General features: G+C 39.5%; 1 protein-coding gene across 8 annotated transcripts in view; it reads left to right on the top strand.

Annotated features, from left to right (window-relative positions):
- The window catches only part of AGFG1 (ArfGAP with FG repeats 1), a 37191-nt gene continuing 18875 nt past the window's right edge, over positions 1-18316 (top strand). For all 8 annotated transcript variants that reach the window (XM_075031816.1, XM_075031815.1, XM_075031813.1 and 5 more), the window contains exons 1-2: positions 1-300; positions 9695-9788. In XM_075031816.1, coding sequence (XP_074887917.1) covers positions 134-300; positions 9695-9788 — 261 coding nt within the window. In that variant the 5' untranslated portion in view covers positions 1-133. The remainder of the gene's footprint in view (positions 301-9694; positions 9789-18316) is intronic.

The following is an 18316-nucleotide window of genomic DNA, read 5'->3' as shown; positions in this document are numbered from 1 at the left end:
CCCCCCCCCTCCCCCGCCCCGGCCCCCTCTCCCGCCGGCCGGGCCCCGGAGCGCCGCCGCCGCCGGGGTGTGAGCGGGGCCCGGCGCCGCGCCGCGCCGTGCCGTGCCGTGCGGTCCCCTCGCCGGCGGGGCCATGGCCGCGAGCGCCAAGCGGAAGCAGGAGGAGAAGCACCTGAAGCTGCTGCGGGAGATGAGCAGCCTCCCGCCCAACCGCAAGTGCTTCGACTGCGACCAGCGCGGCCCCACCTACACCGACATGACGGTGGGCAGCTTCGTGTGCACCTCCTGCTCCGGCATCCTGTGAGTGCGGGCGGGGGGCGGCCTTCGGCCCCATCCCTCCGGCCGGCCCGGGAGGGGGGAGGGCGGCCCCGGTGCCGGCGGGACGACCTCCGCCCCAGGCCGGCCTCCGGGCTCGCTTCGCCGCCGGGAGACGCCGTCCGCCGGGGCGAGCCGCTACGCGGGGTGTAGCGCCTCGCCTTTGAGTTTCGCTGCGCCGGCCGTTTCCCCCCTGGGTTTCCCCTTCCCTCCTGGGTCAGCCACGTCGGAGGGGAGCAGGCGGGGGGGGGGGGGGCGGCTTTCCGGGGAGGGGACGGCAGCCGGGAGGCTTTCGCGAGGGTGTCGGCTCAGAATCCCGGCCGGAGCCGCCGGGGCGGGAGATGGCGGTTGGTAGCCGGGTGTGCGTGCGCGGGGCCGGCGGGCGGCGGCAGCCCGGAGCTGATCCCGTCGCCGCTCCTGGGGAGGTGTTCCCCGGCACGTAGGGAGTGTAAGCGCTTGACCCACGGCGCGGGAGCGGGGGGGGGGCGCCGCCACCACCGCCACCACCACCACCACCACCACCTCCACCCTGGAAGTAACTCGTCGAAGGCGTAGTTAGTTGAACAAGTGCTGGGGGAGTACTTCTGGAAGGGGCAGCGGGCAGGTACGTGGCTGAACAGCTCACTTCCATGACAGCCTTGTGAGGCCGTGGGGAGGCTAAACCCATCGTGAATGCCAAGTTTAACGTTTGAAAAAGCTGACTTTAATGTTAAGTTAGATCACCAGCCTAGCCCTTTGCATCTCAAATTATGCTTGACAGCTTGTGAGACAACTCTCTAAACTCTAGCTTAGAGGATAAACTCTAGCCTTAATAGTTTAATATACTTGACCAGAAAAGTAGTAGAAGGGTTTTTTCTTGCATCTATTGCTTCCTACAAACTATCTATATAAGCCTTGGAAAGGGATTGGCTCTGATAAAGTGGATTGCATTTTTCCTGTTCCTCATTCCTGCATGGGCCTCTCCACTACTCCTCCTTCCTTTCCCACCCTTCCTCCTCTGAGATAGTGTGTATGAAACTAAGAGTTGAGATCAGTCAGTTCTGAATTCCAGTTACATGTAACTTTGGGGGCGGGGGGAGAACCCTACTGTCTTCAGTGTTACTGCTTCCGTAGCTAAGTCTGTTTGCTTGTTTTATGTTTCTGTGGCATTGTGCTTGCGGAACGGAGCAGAATCAAAGAGTGGCCAAAGTAAGTAACAAATAGTATGTCAAAGGATACAGGCTTGTGTTTGTAAGGGTTTGAGTTCACAGAAGGCATTCAGGAGCCTGAACTAGTTTCTCTCCCCTTACTAAGAAGGACTAAGTACCCCACACAGGCCTTCCAAGTAAGGTCTGGTGTTTTAGAACAAAGTTGGTAATTATATTGAGGTGCAAAACAAAGCAAACATGTTAGTTCTGTGCTGAATTTACATGGAACAAACTGCCTTTTATACTACTAGACAGCTAATTAGTCTTGGGTTTGTTTTTTCCCCTTCTACTTTGTGTAGACTTTTGAACAGGCTTGACACAAATACAGAAATACATTCAGGGTATGGAACTGAAAAGAGGCTCTAGTTTTTGACATGTACATGCTACTTAATCAGCCAGCTCTGGCTATTGTTTGCTCTGTTAGCAAAGTGTTATTTGTGCTGGCATGTGAAACTATTTTAAGCTCCTGCGCAGAGCTTATTTCATGGTTGCACATGTTCCTACTGGTTAAACTGACAGCATGATAAAACAGTTTCATGAGAATATTTCCCTTTATTTTTCAGGCTTCTTGACCTTAATAGACAGATATATCATGAGTGCTGCTGAGATGTTTAGCATGGGTTCAGTAAGATTTGTTCCTTTTTATCTGTTGGCTGGGAGGTATGGACTACTAAAGTGCATAGTCCAATTTACAGTAACCAAAAGGATGTACACGCAGTGAAACAGCTAGTAAGCAGGGCACAGCTGTCACTTGCTGTTAAGTTGGCCATCATTTGGATGTTACCATGCTTAAAGGAGGAAGACTTTTTCTGAAGAAAAGTTGTTAATGTATTGGTATTCTAATGAAATGCAAATAGCCCTTTCATTCTAAATATGCAGTGTTTTTGTGTTGCTATAAAAAAGAAACCACAAACAACACTTTTAGTTGTTACAGCTCGTAACACCTACGCTTAAAGCTGGAGTAAAGGACTGTTAAGAGGACTTAAAGCTTTCTTCTGAAATAAATTTGGGTTCATTCTTTCATCGCTTGGAAATGCTTTCATAAATTGTGTGTGCAAGATCATATGCATTGGTTATCCCACTGGCTAGGTTCTAAGGTGTTATTTTTGTTAGGAGTGAGACTTAGTGTAGAGATAGGTCATGTCTGTTCCATGGTTCCATAACTAGGAACTGTTATTTTTAACACTTCTATCAGAATAGTCCTTCATACAACTTGTTTATTTGCACATGCTTTTCACTGTAGAATTCCACAGTGGAGGGAAATGACTTGGGAAGAAACCACATAATGGCAAATAAGTATAAAAGTACTGCTGCTTCTGTAGTTCCTAATGGCTGCTTGCTTTCTGCCTCATAATACTTGCTTTACTGTAAGGCTTTAATAATCTTATTACTTCATCTTGTTTGTATGCTATGTGAATGACTTGTATTGCTTCTTGGTTTAATCAATTTTTTCTAATCTGGTGCAGGAAGTATTCTTGGAGTCAAGTAGACCAGTTTTTTCAAGTATGAGGTGCCCAATGCAAGATTAAAATGCTAGTACATTAAGAAGTCTCCTTCAGAAAGGTTTCTCAGTTAACTAAAAGTAGTCGCTAAATTCCATATAATCTTAGGCATGTTGTTCTAGATACAGGTAACTCTAAACTTTTTAAATCTGAAGTCTAACTTAGAAAGTCTAACTTTGCAAGTTTTCTGAAGTGTTTATTCATTGTCCTGGCAAGGACAGTCTATTCAAACCCAAAACCTTCATTCTGGAGCCATCCTTAATTTCCACTAAGGATACTATGTGTAGAAAGAGAGCAACACTATTTATTACTAGATTTAGATTTTAAAAACTACCATTTTCTTAACTATTTCCAAAAATAGTATGTCAGGCTTGTTCAAGTACTGCTAAAAATGATGAGAGAACTAGTGACTTTGCTAAAAAGATCTGTTTCTGACTTTAATGTTGCAGGTGAGTCTCGGCAAGTTAAGGGTATGAATAACACAGAGGAGGTCCTTTGCTGTAATACCTAGGTTTTAAGTTTTCTCATCAGATTGGGTTTACCAGAGCACAAGTTTTGCTCTGCAAAATGGTGCATGCAGGAGAAAGTTCACGGATAGTGGTTTGGGTAGTGGCTTCCTCTTAAAATACCTCTGCTTGTTCCCTGTGTTTAAATTCTCTTCATGTGGAAAAAAAGCACGCTAGCATCACACAAAGGTGCCTAATTCAACTTTTTGGTATTGGACAAGAATATAGGATATGTAGAAAAATACATACAATTATTTCTTCCCTGAGAGTGGGAGGAGATGCTCTAGAGGAGCAGTCTTGTCAGGTCAAGGATTATGGTAATACAAAACTGGAAGACTTCTCTTTCTTATAGCAAAACTGTGTCTCGGGGAAGTGTTGGCAGAGGGATTCTTTTGGTTTGACAAAAGTCCTTTGGTTCAAGGAATTATGTTGGTAGCTATGTCTGTTCTGTTTCTGGATGCTACCATGTGTCCTGCTGACAGTGACATCCTTCCCTTTGTCTTATCAAATGCCTTTTTGCCTTGCTTCTCAGCTGTCTGTGCGTATCTTTGCTTTCAAGCACTTCTGTACCGCTTCTGGTCAGCCAGCTCCTAACTTTCATAAAAAGAACACCTTTTAAAATTCTTGAATGGAAAATATTCCTGTTTGACTAAGAGTCCACTTCCACAAGTTTGGTACTATAGAAATTTTTTAATTTAATCGTGACTTTTTTTTTAATATCTGCTTTATCTATCTTTAATGTGATAATTAGGACATTCCTACCATTTTTCCTGCTGCCACCCTCCTTACTCCCTCCCTTCCAACTTACTGAGGAAGTCTCTTGTTCAGATGTTTGCACTTCTGGCTTGTGTCAGGAAGGAGCAACAAAGAATGTTTGGAACATATGGTTACAGTGGGGAATGCTAAAGCTCTTTTATGCTATTTCTTACAGTTATTGGATCATGTGGCCTTCTTTTGGCTGCTTATAATATTCCTAGTTGAAATTTTACATTTAAGATTTTCCTGGGTAAGGGACTTCTGTATCAGCCAGATTGAAATATTTGACGGCAGATACTAGTAACAAACTAAACAATAAATCTTTGTGCAATGGTGGTGAATTATTGTCCTTTTCCCCAAATGGTCTAAATAAACAGTGTTAGAGTGAAGGTGATTCTGGTTGTGTTGGCTTGACTTTCCAGTCCTTTTTTTCCTTTGGAGCATGTTTGGAAAATGGCTCTGTGTCTTATATGTATGTGTGTGTATATATATATTTTTTAAGGGTATTTCCTATATTACTTGTTTTCAGTGTCATGGCTGGAGAGCAAAGGAAATGTCTATACCACAGTGAATACTATGCAGTTCAGAGAGGAATTTAATTTTTTTTTATTAAGAAAAAAGTTAAATTAACCTTGACTGTGCTTCTAAATGTGTGTGTGCGCCTTTTGCTGTTAAAAATAAATGAGCTTGTGAGATGGAGGGTCTCCAGGGAAGTCTACAAGTTTCAAGAATGGCCAGTACTGCTTATATTCTCTTTTGCTAATAACAATAGCATAGAAATAATAACGAATGCTGTGACATTGGGTTTTCTAAAGATTGTTTTCCAAACACCTGGGGATGTCGGGTGCTCTATGATGGCTTGGCATTTGACTTGCCTCATTAACTTCCTGCTTCTTAGGGGATCAGATTTTGCTGGCTTAGACTTGAGATCATGTTAGAATCTGATACAGGGAAACTTTAGCCGTGTTGAGTAGCTGTGTGCCCACCGTTCCTCCCACAGAAGTGACCCTTTATTCCAACAGAGCCCACTCTCTTAAATTTTTTTCCTTTCCCAGCTCTGGCCTTTGCAGACAACTTTGCTGACATGTGTTTGAGGTGAATGCAGGAGTGCCTGCTCTGCCAACAACTACAAGTTCAACCATAATTTGCTACTAAATTATGTTAGCAACAAATGTTCAGTTGAGAGTGTTTTGAATGTTTAATATTTCAATTGCCAGACTTCAGAATCTTGTGTCTGTGGCCTTAAAGCTTCCTTTGTTTGTGAGAGCACCAGTTTTAACAATGCTCTCTGAAGAGCAGGGATCTCATGTTCTGCTCACGTTCGCTGTAGCTGTCCCTATGACAGGCTGTGTCACTAGAAGCTTGGACTGATTCAGTGGAGGGTCAGTGGAGGATAGTCTCATAGCTGGAAGTTCGGGTCACAGTGCTATTCCACAGAAGTAACCATTGCTGAGCATGAAGATGTTGGCAGTGATGAGTAGGATCCATGTGTGGGATGTTCTAGCTATAGTGTGCCAGGTAAGTGCAGGTGGCAGAATAGTCTTGCTTGGTCATCTTTTGCAAGAGCCTCTTAGGAGATAGCTATGATTTGGATTAAGTGCTGAGGTAGCATTTGGTTGCTGTCTTCCTCAGGGACTCTGTAGTAGAGAAAGGAGTAACTGGTACCACTGCACGGGTACAGGTTGCAAAGATTTGTTCAGGTTCAATTTAAATTTAGGCATTACTAATTTGGACTAAGGGACTATAATCCATTTTGTCCCCTGTTAAATAGGGAATACTGTAAAGCATTAGAACTGTGCAAAACACTTGTCAAATACATGGAAAGAAACAAAGCAAGTGGTAGATACACTTCTATAAAAAAGGAGGATTGTTTATTCCTCATAAGGGATAATTGTACTTGGCTGTCTACCAGTAAGCTTCCCCCATATGTACATGAGTTGCTTGCAAATTGTTTGGGTCATCAAGTAATCTCTGTAGGTAAGGAAGGGTATAAAATATCTTAGGATTTTGAAGTAAGAGTAGCTTTAGTACTTAAGCTTGGTTCTCGAGTTCTGCTTCATAAATCCCACAACTGCTCTGTTTTAAGGAGGTTCTAGTTAGTTCATGGGTATAATGTTATTGAAAGTGGCTCATGCTTGTTAGAAATCATAAAAAAATAGGGTTTTAGCTGTTCTAATGATAGAATCAAAGTAACTTATCTAAGGAAGATAGTACATGTTTTGGGTTGTGTTTGTATGCTGTATAATGGAGCCTCTTGTCTTGAATTCCTTGTTCCAGTCTGACTTCTTACATTGCTTTAGTGTAAGAGGAGGCTTTTCATAGGCTTCCCCTCACGCCTTGCCGTGTTAAATAAACAGAAAAAATACTTGAATGTATAGTACTGCAGTTTGATAGTTAACTTTGCATTTATGGCTATTAAAGTTATGTTCATGATTTCCAATCTTCCTGCATCACCTATGTGGCAACATGCTTTCTTTCATCATGCAAAGACATCTGATACTTCTGTGTTGTGATCTGGCACTTAGAGTGGGGCATGTCTTCCTCCTTTAGCGGGAGGATGTAAAAGAAATGAGAATTCATCTTCTCACATCATGGATATAATGTGTAAATCAGGGAACTTTATAACCTGAACCATAAAACTGTAGAGCAGTCCTCACTGGAGAGAGAGGCATGTAGGAAGCCTCTAGTTAGGCTAAACAAAATCTTGTCTATGTTTTAAGTACATTTAGTCTTGCTGTTTAACAGAACATACATGTTTGTTGATGTAAATGCTTTAAAGAGCCCTAGTAGATCAGTGTAGAGTAGGTACTGCTTAAATAACTTGTGCAGTGCCTTTAAGTTGGAAACACAGGTTCAATATAGCACTTAAACTATACTTATTGTAAAAATTAATTTTCAGCAGAAGCTAGTGTGAAAGTTTAGATGTACTACCTGTGCTGAAAAACATGTGAATGTCTTAGCGAATAACCCTAGCTTTTAAAATAGTCATGAAATAGTTTACAACTATCTAACTGTGCATCTTTCTTAAGTAATAGGAGGAGAGTGAATTGAACAGACTAAGGTAGACAGATCCACTTTAATACTTAGTGTAAAAGCAAGGGACAGTGATTGTTATATAATATTTGATGGAGCATATTTATGTGAAATGCCAGGTGGATGCCAACTTTGTTTCAATGCTGTCACTTAATATGCGATTCTAGAGAGTCACTTAGTGAAATGTAATTACTCATGTACAGACCAAGAAGGTGTGTTTAAAAAAACAAAACAACCAAACACCAAAAAATAAACAAAACCCAGACAACCAAACCTAATACTAGCACCAGCTCTGAAACAATGAATTTTAACTGCATAGAACTCTTACAGATTTTTGGGGGGTTGCATCATATGAAAATGATGAAAATACTTAAAAAAAAAATCTTAGATAATAATACAGTATTTTAATAAGTGTTGTTTATTTGTGATGTAGATGTGGATTTGATTTGCAGCTGTTAAATTGTTAATTTCAGTTTACCAAGGAATTTAAACATTTTGAGACAAATTAATTTGCTGATGTTTGAGTTGAATAAACTGTCTTGAAACCTCTCTCAGTAACCTTAAAACTTCTGCCTTCTTGTCAAGGTGTTGAACCATGGAGTCTAATTTTAGATGCTCAGATTTGAAAAGTTTGCTTAAGCAAACAGCAATCTGTAAAATTAATTCTCATATTCCAATAGGTTTGTATATGTCTTCTGCTTCTGAGGTACCCTTAAGTTCATTGCATTTCTTAGCAAAATACAATTAATTGTTTATTTTTATCCAAGTGTTTCAAACATTGAGTGTCTTAAAGCTGTTTTTTAATGAAACTTGGGCTAAAATGTTACTGCTTGTATAGTGTGAACTTGGGTGTCAGGGTGAATTTGCAAGCTAAATGCACAACAATTTTTTTTCTCCATTATACTTATTCAGAAACTCAAAGTGCTAAAAAAATTTCTGTGAAAGTTGAGTATAAAGTGTTAATATTTGGAACAACTGATTTTTGTCATACACTATTTTGATGGATAACAATTTAATTTATAGTTAGTTTTCTTTAAACTCCATGATTATTCCAAGAATACTACTAGTCTTTAATTGGATGTCAGTGATTATTTTTTTTAATTCCTAAAAGCAGTCTGAACCAAATGTATAACTAGAGTGTAGTAAGAAATATAAGCAATAAAGCTAACTCTTACCAGTTGATTTGTTAGCAATTTATTAGCCCTGTATTACATCCCTGGAAAGTTTCCCCCAACTTCCTTTCTGGAAACTTTCTTGTCATGTACATAACCACAGAATTTTGTGTTCTTTGATATCTAATAGTTAATGTTGTTTTTTTTTTAAGATGGTATCGCAAAAATCCAGGCATGATTAATTTACTTGAGTGTTAAACTAACCCCATTGTGTTGCCTGAGTTAGTGTCTCCACTGTTTGGCGTATGTGGGATGTAATGCTCTTGTTTCCATTGAGCAAAACACAGCTTGATTTTAATTCTAAGTATTTGTGGGCAAAAGCAGTAGTTAGCATGTATTTAAAGAAAGAGCTTAAAAAGAAAGAAAGGTTTTTCTTATACTGGCACTGTTGCTCAGCAGGATTTTTCTCTATGCTTTTGGGTTTTGACTGAACTGGGTTTGACAATGCTAGGGTTTGGTGGCACAAGTGACTTAAGTTTCTGTTAGCACTGCTGCAGCAGTCTATAGCATGGATGTGAGAATGGTGTCAATCTCTGTTTAAGGCAGAGCTGCTGAAGTTTTCGGCTATTGCATTAGTAATGGTATCTCTCATTTGAGAGCACATGTCTTTTTGCTTTTGTTGCTGTTACTTGTGTAGTGTTCAGGAGGAGGAAGATGACAGACCTGTGGATGGAGGGGCAAAAAGTAAACTAGAAAAAAGATGCTGGGAGGAAACAGGAAATATAATTAAAGCAAGAGAAAGAGAATCTGAGCTGGGAAGTTTGGCTCGAAGAAATCTAGTCATTGGGTAGAAGTTGTAGTAAGAACAGGTTGAAGTGAGGGGAGGAGTTGAAGGGAAAGAAAACTACAAAAGAGGGGCCCAGGATTGAGAGATGAAGGGTAGAGGCAAGGGTGAACAAGTTTGGGGCAGCAGATTAGGATTTAAAAAAAAAAGTCTAATTATGTTTTCGTAAACTTGCGTAGAAAGTGTCAGAGTGAGTTTGCATGTGCGGTTATAAACATTGGTCTCTGCTAAAGCGCAATTATTTGACTCTGCATACTGAATGTTATTTTGAGATGAGCTTACACAGCCTTAAGTTGTATGGCAGTACCAAAATGAGTGTGTTTTACAGAGATGGCTCCTGAGTTTAAAACTGACTGACTTCTGGTTATAATGTTAAAAGTGATTGTATGGTGACAGATTTCCTGAATACTGACTAAATACTTCTTGCTGCTTCTTTTAGACGGGGCTTGAATCCACCCCACAGAGTGAAGTCAATTTCAATGACTACTTTCACACAACAGGAAATAGAATTTCTGCAGAAACATGGAAATGAAGTAAGTATTATTTGAAGAATGTCGAGTGGTTTTGGCACTTAATATTAAACTTTAAGACACTACTTCAAATGAAATAATCAAGTTTTCCTTTAAGTGGTGCTTCTGAAGAGCTTGTTTCACTTAGCTGGCTGATCATCATAATGTTACATGTTATTGCCCAACCCAGACAGTCTAGATTCACATGAGCAGTATTTCTGAATTGGGTTTTCTTTTACTTTTGCATGAGGAAATATATATCTGTCTTTTACTTTTTTTCTGCAAGCCCAGACCTTGAGACTGACTGCAGCAGTGTTTCCTGAAAGAACGTACCATGACAAAAATAAATCTGTTGCTTGTAGCTGTATTTCTTCAGACTAGGTGTCGAAAGTCTTCTAGTAGTTTCAATAGTGTCTTTCTTTAATGAAAGTGTATCAATGTTGAAGGTTCTTGAAGAGAGGAAGGAAAGGGAGAATTTTTTTCCTCTATGGATTGTTATCCAATAAGTGTCTACGTGTTTAGAGTGGCTTGGGGCAGCTTTGAAGACAAAGTTCTAGTGTACTGCCTTTTTGTTCTTTTTAGTAGATGAAAACTAAATCTGAGGTGAATGTTGGATTGGCTCTTTGGGGACACATGGCGCCTGTAAACCCTGGATGTGGCTACTGCTGTCTTCAATTTGAGAATGAAGTTTGTCTTTTAATACCATACTATAGCATTGATGATTTTAGAGGCAGCTTTTGCTTCTGTTCTGAATCAGAAAAACTTCTATTTCACTTTGATTGGATGTGTATTCTGTTTTAGTAGAACTATTGATTGTAGGCTGTATAGTGTCTTATCAGCATGTTCTTGTGAAGCTTTGTGGGGGTGAATCCCATCATTAGCTAAAATGCTGATACTTAACTTTCTTAAATTTGGCCCATTCATAACTGTCAGGTTGAAGAATGAAAACAGAAGTAGCAATATTTTTTTTCTGCCCTGGTAAATATGCATTATTTGTTGAAATAACTGTTAGTGGATGATTCCTCTAGACAGAGGGGGAGCAAGGTCTAAACTCTTCCACATGTTATAAAATACTCTTAATGGCTTTGACTAGGTTTCTTTGGAATTGTTTTGGCATGTTAAAGCTGCATAACACTGCATATATATGTATATACATATATGTGTGTGCATGTATATATAGCATATTGCTGACTTTTTGCATAGGGAGAATAATAAAGAATCTTTCGTGGGTTCAGATATAGTGTGTGGGAATCTCTTTCCATAAGATTAGATTGTAAACTCCAGCTTTCCTTTAAGCTTCACAAGGGTAAAGGAAAACGTGTGTGTGTACCTCCCTCCCTGCATCTGTTTTAATTTCAGTTTTTCACTGTATCGGCAACAGCTAGAGAATGCTACCAGTTTCATTTTTCACTGATCTAGATCCTTAAGTGATCCCTACTCAGTTGGTTAGTGTAGTTGTCCTTCTCATTATAGACCTGACTAGTCTGCCAATCATACTGATTTAGTTGACATGTAATTTATTATTGACATAAAAAAGTTCAGATCTCTGTAATGCTGTACTGTGTTTCAAAAGCAGGGGTCTCTGTGTTTGTAGTACTTATTCCTCTAATTAAAGTATTGCAATGATTTAAATGAGCTACCTCAGAAATGAAGATGTCCTCCTGAGTATAGTTTTGGGTTGTTGGATAGCAGTGCATTGCCTTAATTGTAAGTAATACTGAATAGGTATTTGTAATTGCAGATGGTAGATTTAAGAGGTGCTCAAATACTGAACAGAAATGATACTGTTTAAACACTGTTAGAAGTTTAAAATCTAATTAAACATGTTTTCACTTTGTCATGCTGTATGTTGCAGTAGTTAAATAAGCATTTTGCTTTTTCTTGTTAGTGTTGGACTTTGGAATACTGACCTGCAGATAAGATAAAGTATTGGGCAGATGAACTTCATCTAACCTCAAAAAAACCTTCTTTGGTTAGCTTGCTCTTCAGCATAGATGGATCTTCTGTATATATTAAGAAATGAAATTTTCTAGGATAAACTTGCTCAAACATGGAACTGTCCAACATTTTAGAACATGGACATCTGAAACAAAATATGGTCACTGAATGGTTTAGATGCTGTAACATTCAGTTTTTTTAGTTCTGCAGCTATATGTATAAAAAAAAAAGCTCAACTTTTTGCAATCTAGTATATTTAACTTCCATTTTTCTGTACCTTTTAAAATACTTTCTTTCCCACTTTGTCCTCCCAGTCTTTCTTCAACATGGCCAAGGCCTCTGTGGTAAGCCTTCTTGCTTCCAGGGGAGTAGATCATGGTGTACAACAGGGAACTTGTTCTGAATAGAAAGGAAGATAGCAAGAAAGTTTCCCTAAGATAAGGTGGTTAAGGTGGTGAGTTGTTCCTAGAAGAATTAGTTTTCCACTCTCCTTCAAAGAGTATTTATAAGGTCAATGTATTATAAGAGGTTGAAGTTCTTTTACCAAAAAAAAAAAATTCCTCATATCTGAAATAGTAACTTTTCCCCAGTTGTCACAAATTGCCATCTTTCTGGCACACGTGGGTAAAATGTTCAGTTACTAAAAGGCTTCCACAAAGCGACTGCTTTGGGAAGAGATTATTCAGAGCAGCTTCTCTTCAGGTGTGAGACACCATCTTCTTCCCTGTATATACACCTCCAAAGAATGTCTTTCTGGCACAGGTAACTTGAACTTTTTTTGGATGAGTTTTTACTGCTTCAAATACAGATTTAAATCTTTTTACTGTATCAGAAGACACCTATACTTTGGTGTTGCTCAAGTGCCTTCTGAAGTAATTTTGAAGGATAAAGGCAATTCTGACTCACTGGGTAGGATTTTTCCCCTCCTTGTTCTCTTCATGAAGAGCAGTGTGAGGTATTTTCACGCAGTATTTTCATGTTAAGAATAATGAGGAGAGAGTGGTATGGAGATGGTTCTGTTGAATACTCATAATCAAATGATGCTAACATTGATTAGGCCTCTGATTCAGTATTGCAATGGCAGTGGAAACTGAACTCACTGTTTGCAGAAAGTGGAGGTGGTACTACTCTCATGTTGCCATTATAGCTGTGAATATTTTTTCAGAAGCTTTCCCCTGAAGCTGAAGAATAGTATTATGAGGCAAACCAGTTACACAGTTAATTTTGAAAAGTGCTAGATGTTTTACAACCTTTCTGAACAGCCTATTCTAATATGCGTATGGTGGAAGATGATGATTTGGATGGTCTTGTATTTGGAAAAAATCTGTGTTCCTCCGGCAGCAAAGACTGTGTTTACCTGAGCTAATGAGTAGAATGCTATGCGGGTATGCTCAACTGCTTGGGATTAGTTTAACAGTGCTTAATTTTTTTTTAGTGCCAGTCTTTCTGACTCTTGATAGCACCTGTACAAGTACCAGTTTCCTGTACCCTTGCAGAACTAGTAGCAGTGTAGGGCTGGTTCAGAGCTGGTGTTTGGCCTGACCAAAATGCTTTCCTAGAATCTCCTTTACTATGGAATGTGGCCTAGAAACCTTGGAGGGAAAAGAGCAGTACTAAGCTGGAGCTGATGAGTCCTGACAGCGTGAGCTGTGCAATCAGGTGTCCTTGTAGTACATCCCTGGTTCTGCTAATATGATACAGAGATACATGAGCTGATTGTGTGTAGAACAATGTCTTTGTTAGCAGGATTTACTAGCTTGGACTCTGTGGTTATGAAAGCAGCTATATCTTCTGGACCCAAACTGGCTTTGAAATCAGTATACTGGCAGTATAAAATTCTTTTAAGCTACAGAGATTAATGAATAATATTGACATCAGAAGTGCTGAATTACTAAACAAAACTATAACTTGCTTACATAAGGGAACTGTTTCCAAATCTTTCTTCCTGTGGTGAGTGTTATGTTTTGGAACATAGTTTTGTTGTGTGGTAATCTGTAGTTCTTTGCACTGTCAGCATTACATTTGGTGCATAACTGAGGATATTTTATTGGGGAGGGGGAAGGGGAGAAGAAGAAATCTAATTTGGTATTTACCACATTCCTGAAAGGGAATATCTCATTAGAGCTTTTTAAACTAGACCGGCATGTGTAGTCTTCCTGTGCAATGGTATGTCTGGGTCTAAACAAGAAGTGCTATAGGCCTAGTAGTGTGCTTTTCCCTAGTTGAAGTGCAGCTTCTACCAGCAGAAGTACTTGTCCCACTATAGCTTTTCCTTGCCATGCTGCTTTCACTGCATACAAGAGAAGGTGGCTTCGTGAGCAAAACCTTAATTTTGCTGGCCTAACTGAATTTTTATTATTCCTAACTAGCACAACTATGCTAATAGGAGTTTCCAAAGTGTGGTGGTGGCTCAATGTGTTGTGTAAGCAGAAGGCCTTTGTCTCTCCCATATCCGCCTTCCCACACACACTGGAGATCTGCATCAGTGAAATAGTTATGACATGGTAAAGTGTTGTTTGGTAGTTGAAATATGTAGCACTGGAATAGAAATAACTGACATCTCGGGTTGTCTCAGGCTTTCTGCAAAATTTGATGGATACTGCTGACTGACTTCTTTTATTAGAAGTTTTTTTCATGTGCCTGTCCTTCCCCAACTCTGTAAAAACACACACAAAAAAAACCCCAAACATGACAACAAACCTAGAAGCAAAACCAAAAGCTAATTTGTGGAAAACAGGTATGTTTATGTTCTTCTTAGCCTTTGAGCCCTGCCTGGAGCTCCTGAAATAATGAAATGTTTCTAGGAGGCTGGGTTTTAAACCAGAAGCCTTTCTGGTCAACTTTATTTTGTGGAGTACCAGACGTGCAATGAATGGGATGAGTTCTTTGTTCCTTTCTGTCAAAGCTGAAAACAAGGGTAATTACTCAAACTGTAGGACTACAAATGTAAATAGAGTATGGAAAACAAGATAGGTAAATGTATTATTCTAGGAAAAAACATTTCTCCCTCGAATAGCTGTTGAGTACAGATTCGGGGAAACCAATGGTATGAAGAGAAAATATAGGTAAAGACTTTATTATAACATAGAACATGCACTTGGCCCAATTTCTCCTTTCAATGATATATTTAAGTTGTGGCAACTCACAGTTTCTGCCTTGCTACCTCCTGGGTTTTCATCTAGGTCAGGGTGAGTAGGTTGAAGCTGGTTGTGATTCTCTTTCCCTCTTTGCTTCATGCTGTATTTACTGATCTAATTCTGCAGCTTCCCAGTATCCAGTTGCCAAATGTCTAATGACATCCCTCGCAGGATCAGAGCTTGTTGGCAGAGAACAGGTGCTGTTCTTCCCAAACCCGTTGTAAAAGGATTCTCATGAACTTTTAAATTTCATGAAGTTAACTGCTGAATCTTGTTTTCTACTTATTGTTACCTGGCAAGATAAAACTTTGCTTTGTCTTGGTACTTTGCAGCTCCCACAATGTAATAGAGGCAGACAAAACTTCAAAGTCTTGCTTCTGTCAACCCTTCAATAAAAGTAGACTTTCAAATACTGCATACGCTTGATCACTCTGACTTCAATGCTGTCTTTTTTTGTTTGTTTTTTTTCTTGCTGCATTGGTGAACCAGTGGGACTAATTATACTTTTCAGGGACAGTGGACAATGATTATGGATTGTTGGATATGTTCCACTGTTTCTAGGGGCTTCCACATAACTTGAATGTTTACTCTTGGCTCCAGCTTGCCAGACTCTTCTTCTCTAAGCAGAGCATTTTGTTTAATAGTTTTGGTTATCAAAAGGAGGAGTATAGCAAGGCTTTTGGTGAATGAACAGAGCTTTTGAGCAGAGGCTTATTTGTGCTGCTGTTGCAAAAAGAACAATATTAATATTAAATGGCTGAACCAGAATATCACCAAGCAGATGGTGCAATGTAGAAGGATTTCAGAAAGCCACAGAATTTTTAGGCCTGGTACCTTAATAGTAATGTTGTGTAACTTTGTGGTGAGTTGGGACACTTCTTCATGTATTATCTGTAAAAGCAAAGGAATGAGTATTTCTGTTAAAATGGAGCTTAAGATGTATTACGAAACTCGGGCAGTAGCATTTTCCAAATCAGCTCTGCAAGTCTGATTTATGTATGGAGTAGCTAGAGTAGAGAGGTGTTTTGAAATACATGCTCTTTGGGATATCAAATTCAAATTTCTCAAAGCATATATTCTGAATTTTTTGCTTCTTTTGAAAACTACTTCCTTGAGTTTTTTTCTCAAATATTAAGTTTGTATTAGAAAACTAAGAAGAAAACTTCGTGTTTAGTAGAGTGACTTGTTGCTTGAAGCTTGGTTTTGTACAGATTTATATGCTCTTTACTGCCTTTTTACACTTTTTTCCCCATGTCCTGCAAGTAATGGCTGTGCAAGAATCAGCACATACTGTAAATAACCATGTGTTAATTTGTTCAGGTGTCCTGCCTAGGCAGCTGTCAGGCCAGACAGCACACAGAACTGAAGCTCACGTTGAAGTATTGGCAACTAAAGTTGTCAATCTGATTTTTCTACATTTCCACTAATTATTTTTCTTTTGTTACAATTAATCTTTTAGTATCTCAAGTGCTGTCAAATTCAGATAGTGGATTTAAAAGCTGTGATTAGTGGGGAGTAGTCAGGGTACCAAAGATGTAAATGCTGAGTGATCATTCCCCACCATAACTCAACAGCAAGTTATATGGCATAAATTTCCTTGATCTTTATCATAAGAGTAACTTTTAAATAGCTTTGAAATAAAAAAATTGATGGCCTGATCAGTAAAAATATCCACATTTCTCACAGCAAACTTTTCTTTGCACAAGATTCAGTACTCTTAGTCGACTTATTTTAAGGCTATGGGAAAATAACTATTTCAACAAACAACAGTTGTATGATGATGTGAGTTCTGTTTCTGACTTTTTTTTTAATTTCCAATTTTGATTTCATCCTGTGGTATTGCACAGCACACTGCCACTTGCTTTTTTGTAGATAGCTGAAAATTGTGTATTATGGCTTGCTTGAAGCATAATCAATGCAGTATTGTGGACCCCTGTCAAGTCAGATGATAGTAACAAAAGTATAGCTAGAAAGAGCATACAGGTCACCAGCAAACAAGGAAAGACAATGGGCCTTTTATTGTGTTCTGAATGCTTGCTTGGAACGGCTGCTGATGTTCAAAGCAAATGCTTCATACAGAAATAGACAAAACTGTGCCTTTTAATAGTTCCGTGTGTGATACTAAAGCTTTATAAAATTTGGCTTTCTAAAGGACTTGCCTGTATTTAAGACTTCTAAGAAATTGTACTTTCTCTGAGAACCCTTTGGGTAAAGAAACTTACATGAAACTTAATTTGTATCTCTGGTGTGGTAAAGTTCTAACCTGTGTTTGTATAGCTACTGCTGTCAAATTCTGTTAAAATGAGAACTTCTTGCTGAAGCATGTGTGATTAAGTCTAGGTTCTGTTTCTTGGTGGCTGTGTGGTGTTGTGTGTTGCCCATTAGTAATACTGTTCTCTCTGCTACCAGTAACAGAAAACAAATAAGAGTGCCTGGCAGGTTTAATTAAATATATTACAGTAGTGACTTAAGGTATATTTCAGTTGTTACTGCTTTTGTGTTTAGGTATTTAGAAGAAATTATTTGCTCCAGGAAACACTTTTGGAAGCCTGTTTTCTGAAGGTTTGCAAAAATTGCAGTGCAGTGCAAGAACTGACGCCTTTAAGGAGCTTGCATCATTTTAAACCAACAACGTGTTTGGACAGCATAGCCCTCCTTCGTACCTGTTTGCATATTCATAGAACTGTTATCTACTATAGCTGCATACCTGGTAAATGATCTGAAGTTGGCAAATCAAGGTAGACACTGTGTTACTTCCACTACATCATCTTCCCCAGAGAGGTTTTCTGCCACAATGATCTGTGACTACACAGGACCTTGTTTTCTGATTTCTCTTATAAATCGTCTGTAGCGGTCAGGAAGGCTTGAGACTATTTGACACAGAATTGGTTTGTTTTTTCTTCTTTTCCCTTCACTCTGAATGCTTAGGCCTTTCAGGGTGAAGATGAAGCAGAAAACTGGGAGGGAGAAAGGTGAAAAACTGCATTGTGGTTTGACTGTTGCTGTGTGTTGGTCTCAGTACAGGTTTCAGTGGTACTAGTGATATGGTAATTGTGATGAGTTTCTTTGATCTGACTTGTTTTGGATAGTAGGAGAAAGGAGAGTAATTTAATGGCCTGATATGGGTGGGGAAGAGGACCTCATCTTTCGTTCGCTAGCACATCTTAGACTGGATGCAAACTGTTTATCATGGTACAGCCCTGAGTGTTATTCTACTAGGTGTGGGATCAAGTAGGGGCTGTTCTAACACTTGCCTTTCTGCTTGTCTGAAATTGGGCACAACTTTTTCCTTTCTTCAGTGTTTCCTGATGTTCCTCCCAATACTGAAGTTGGGGTTGGGGGGGACTGTGTAGATTTGGACACCACCAACTCCTGCTGTGAGGCGTTCTGTGACTAGCCACAAACAGGACTTCTCTTTCTCCTAGCAATCATATGACTACTAGTTGGTACAGTTATACTCACAAATCTACATATAGA

Source organism: Buteo buteo, chromosome 7 (assembly GCF_964188355.1).
Source record: "Buteo buteo chromosome 7, bButBut1.hap1.1, whole genome shotgun sequence".
Classification (NCBI taxonomy): Eukaryota; Metazoa; Chordata; class Aves; order Accipitriformes; family Accipitridae; genus Buteo; species Buteo buteo.
This window is presented reverse-complemented; position numbering and strand designations above follow the sequence as displayed.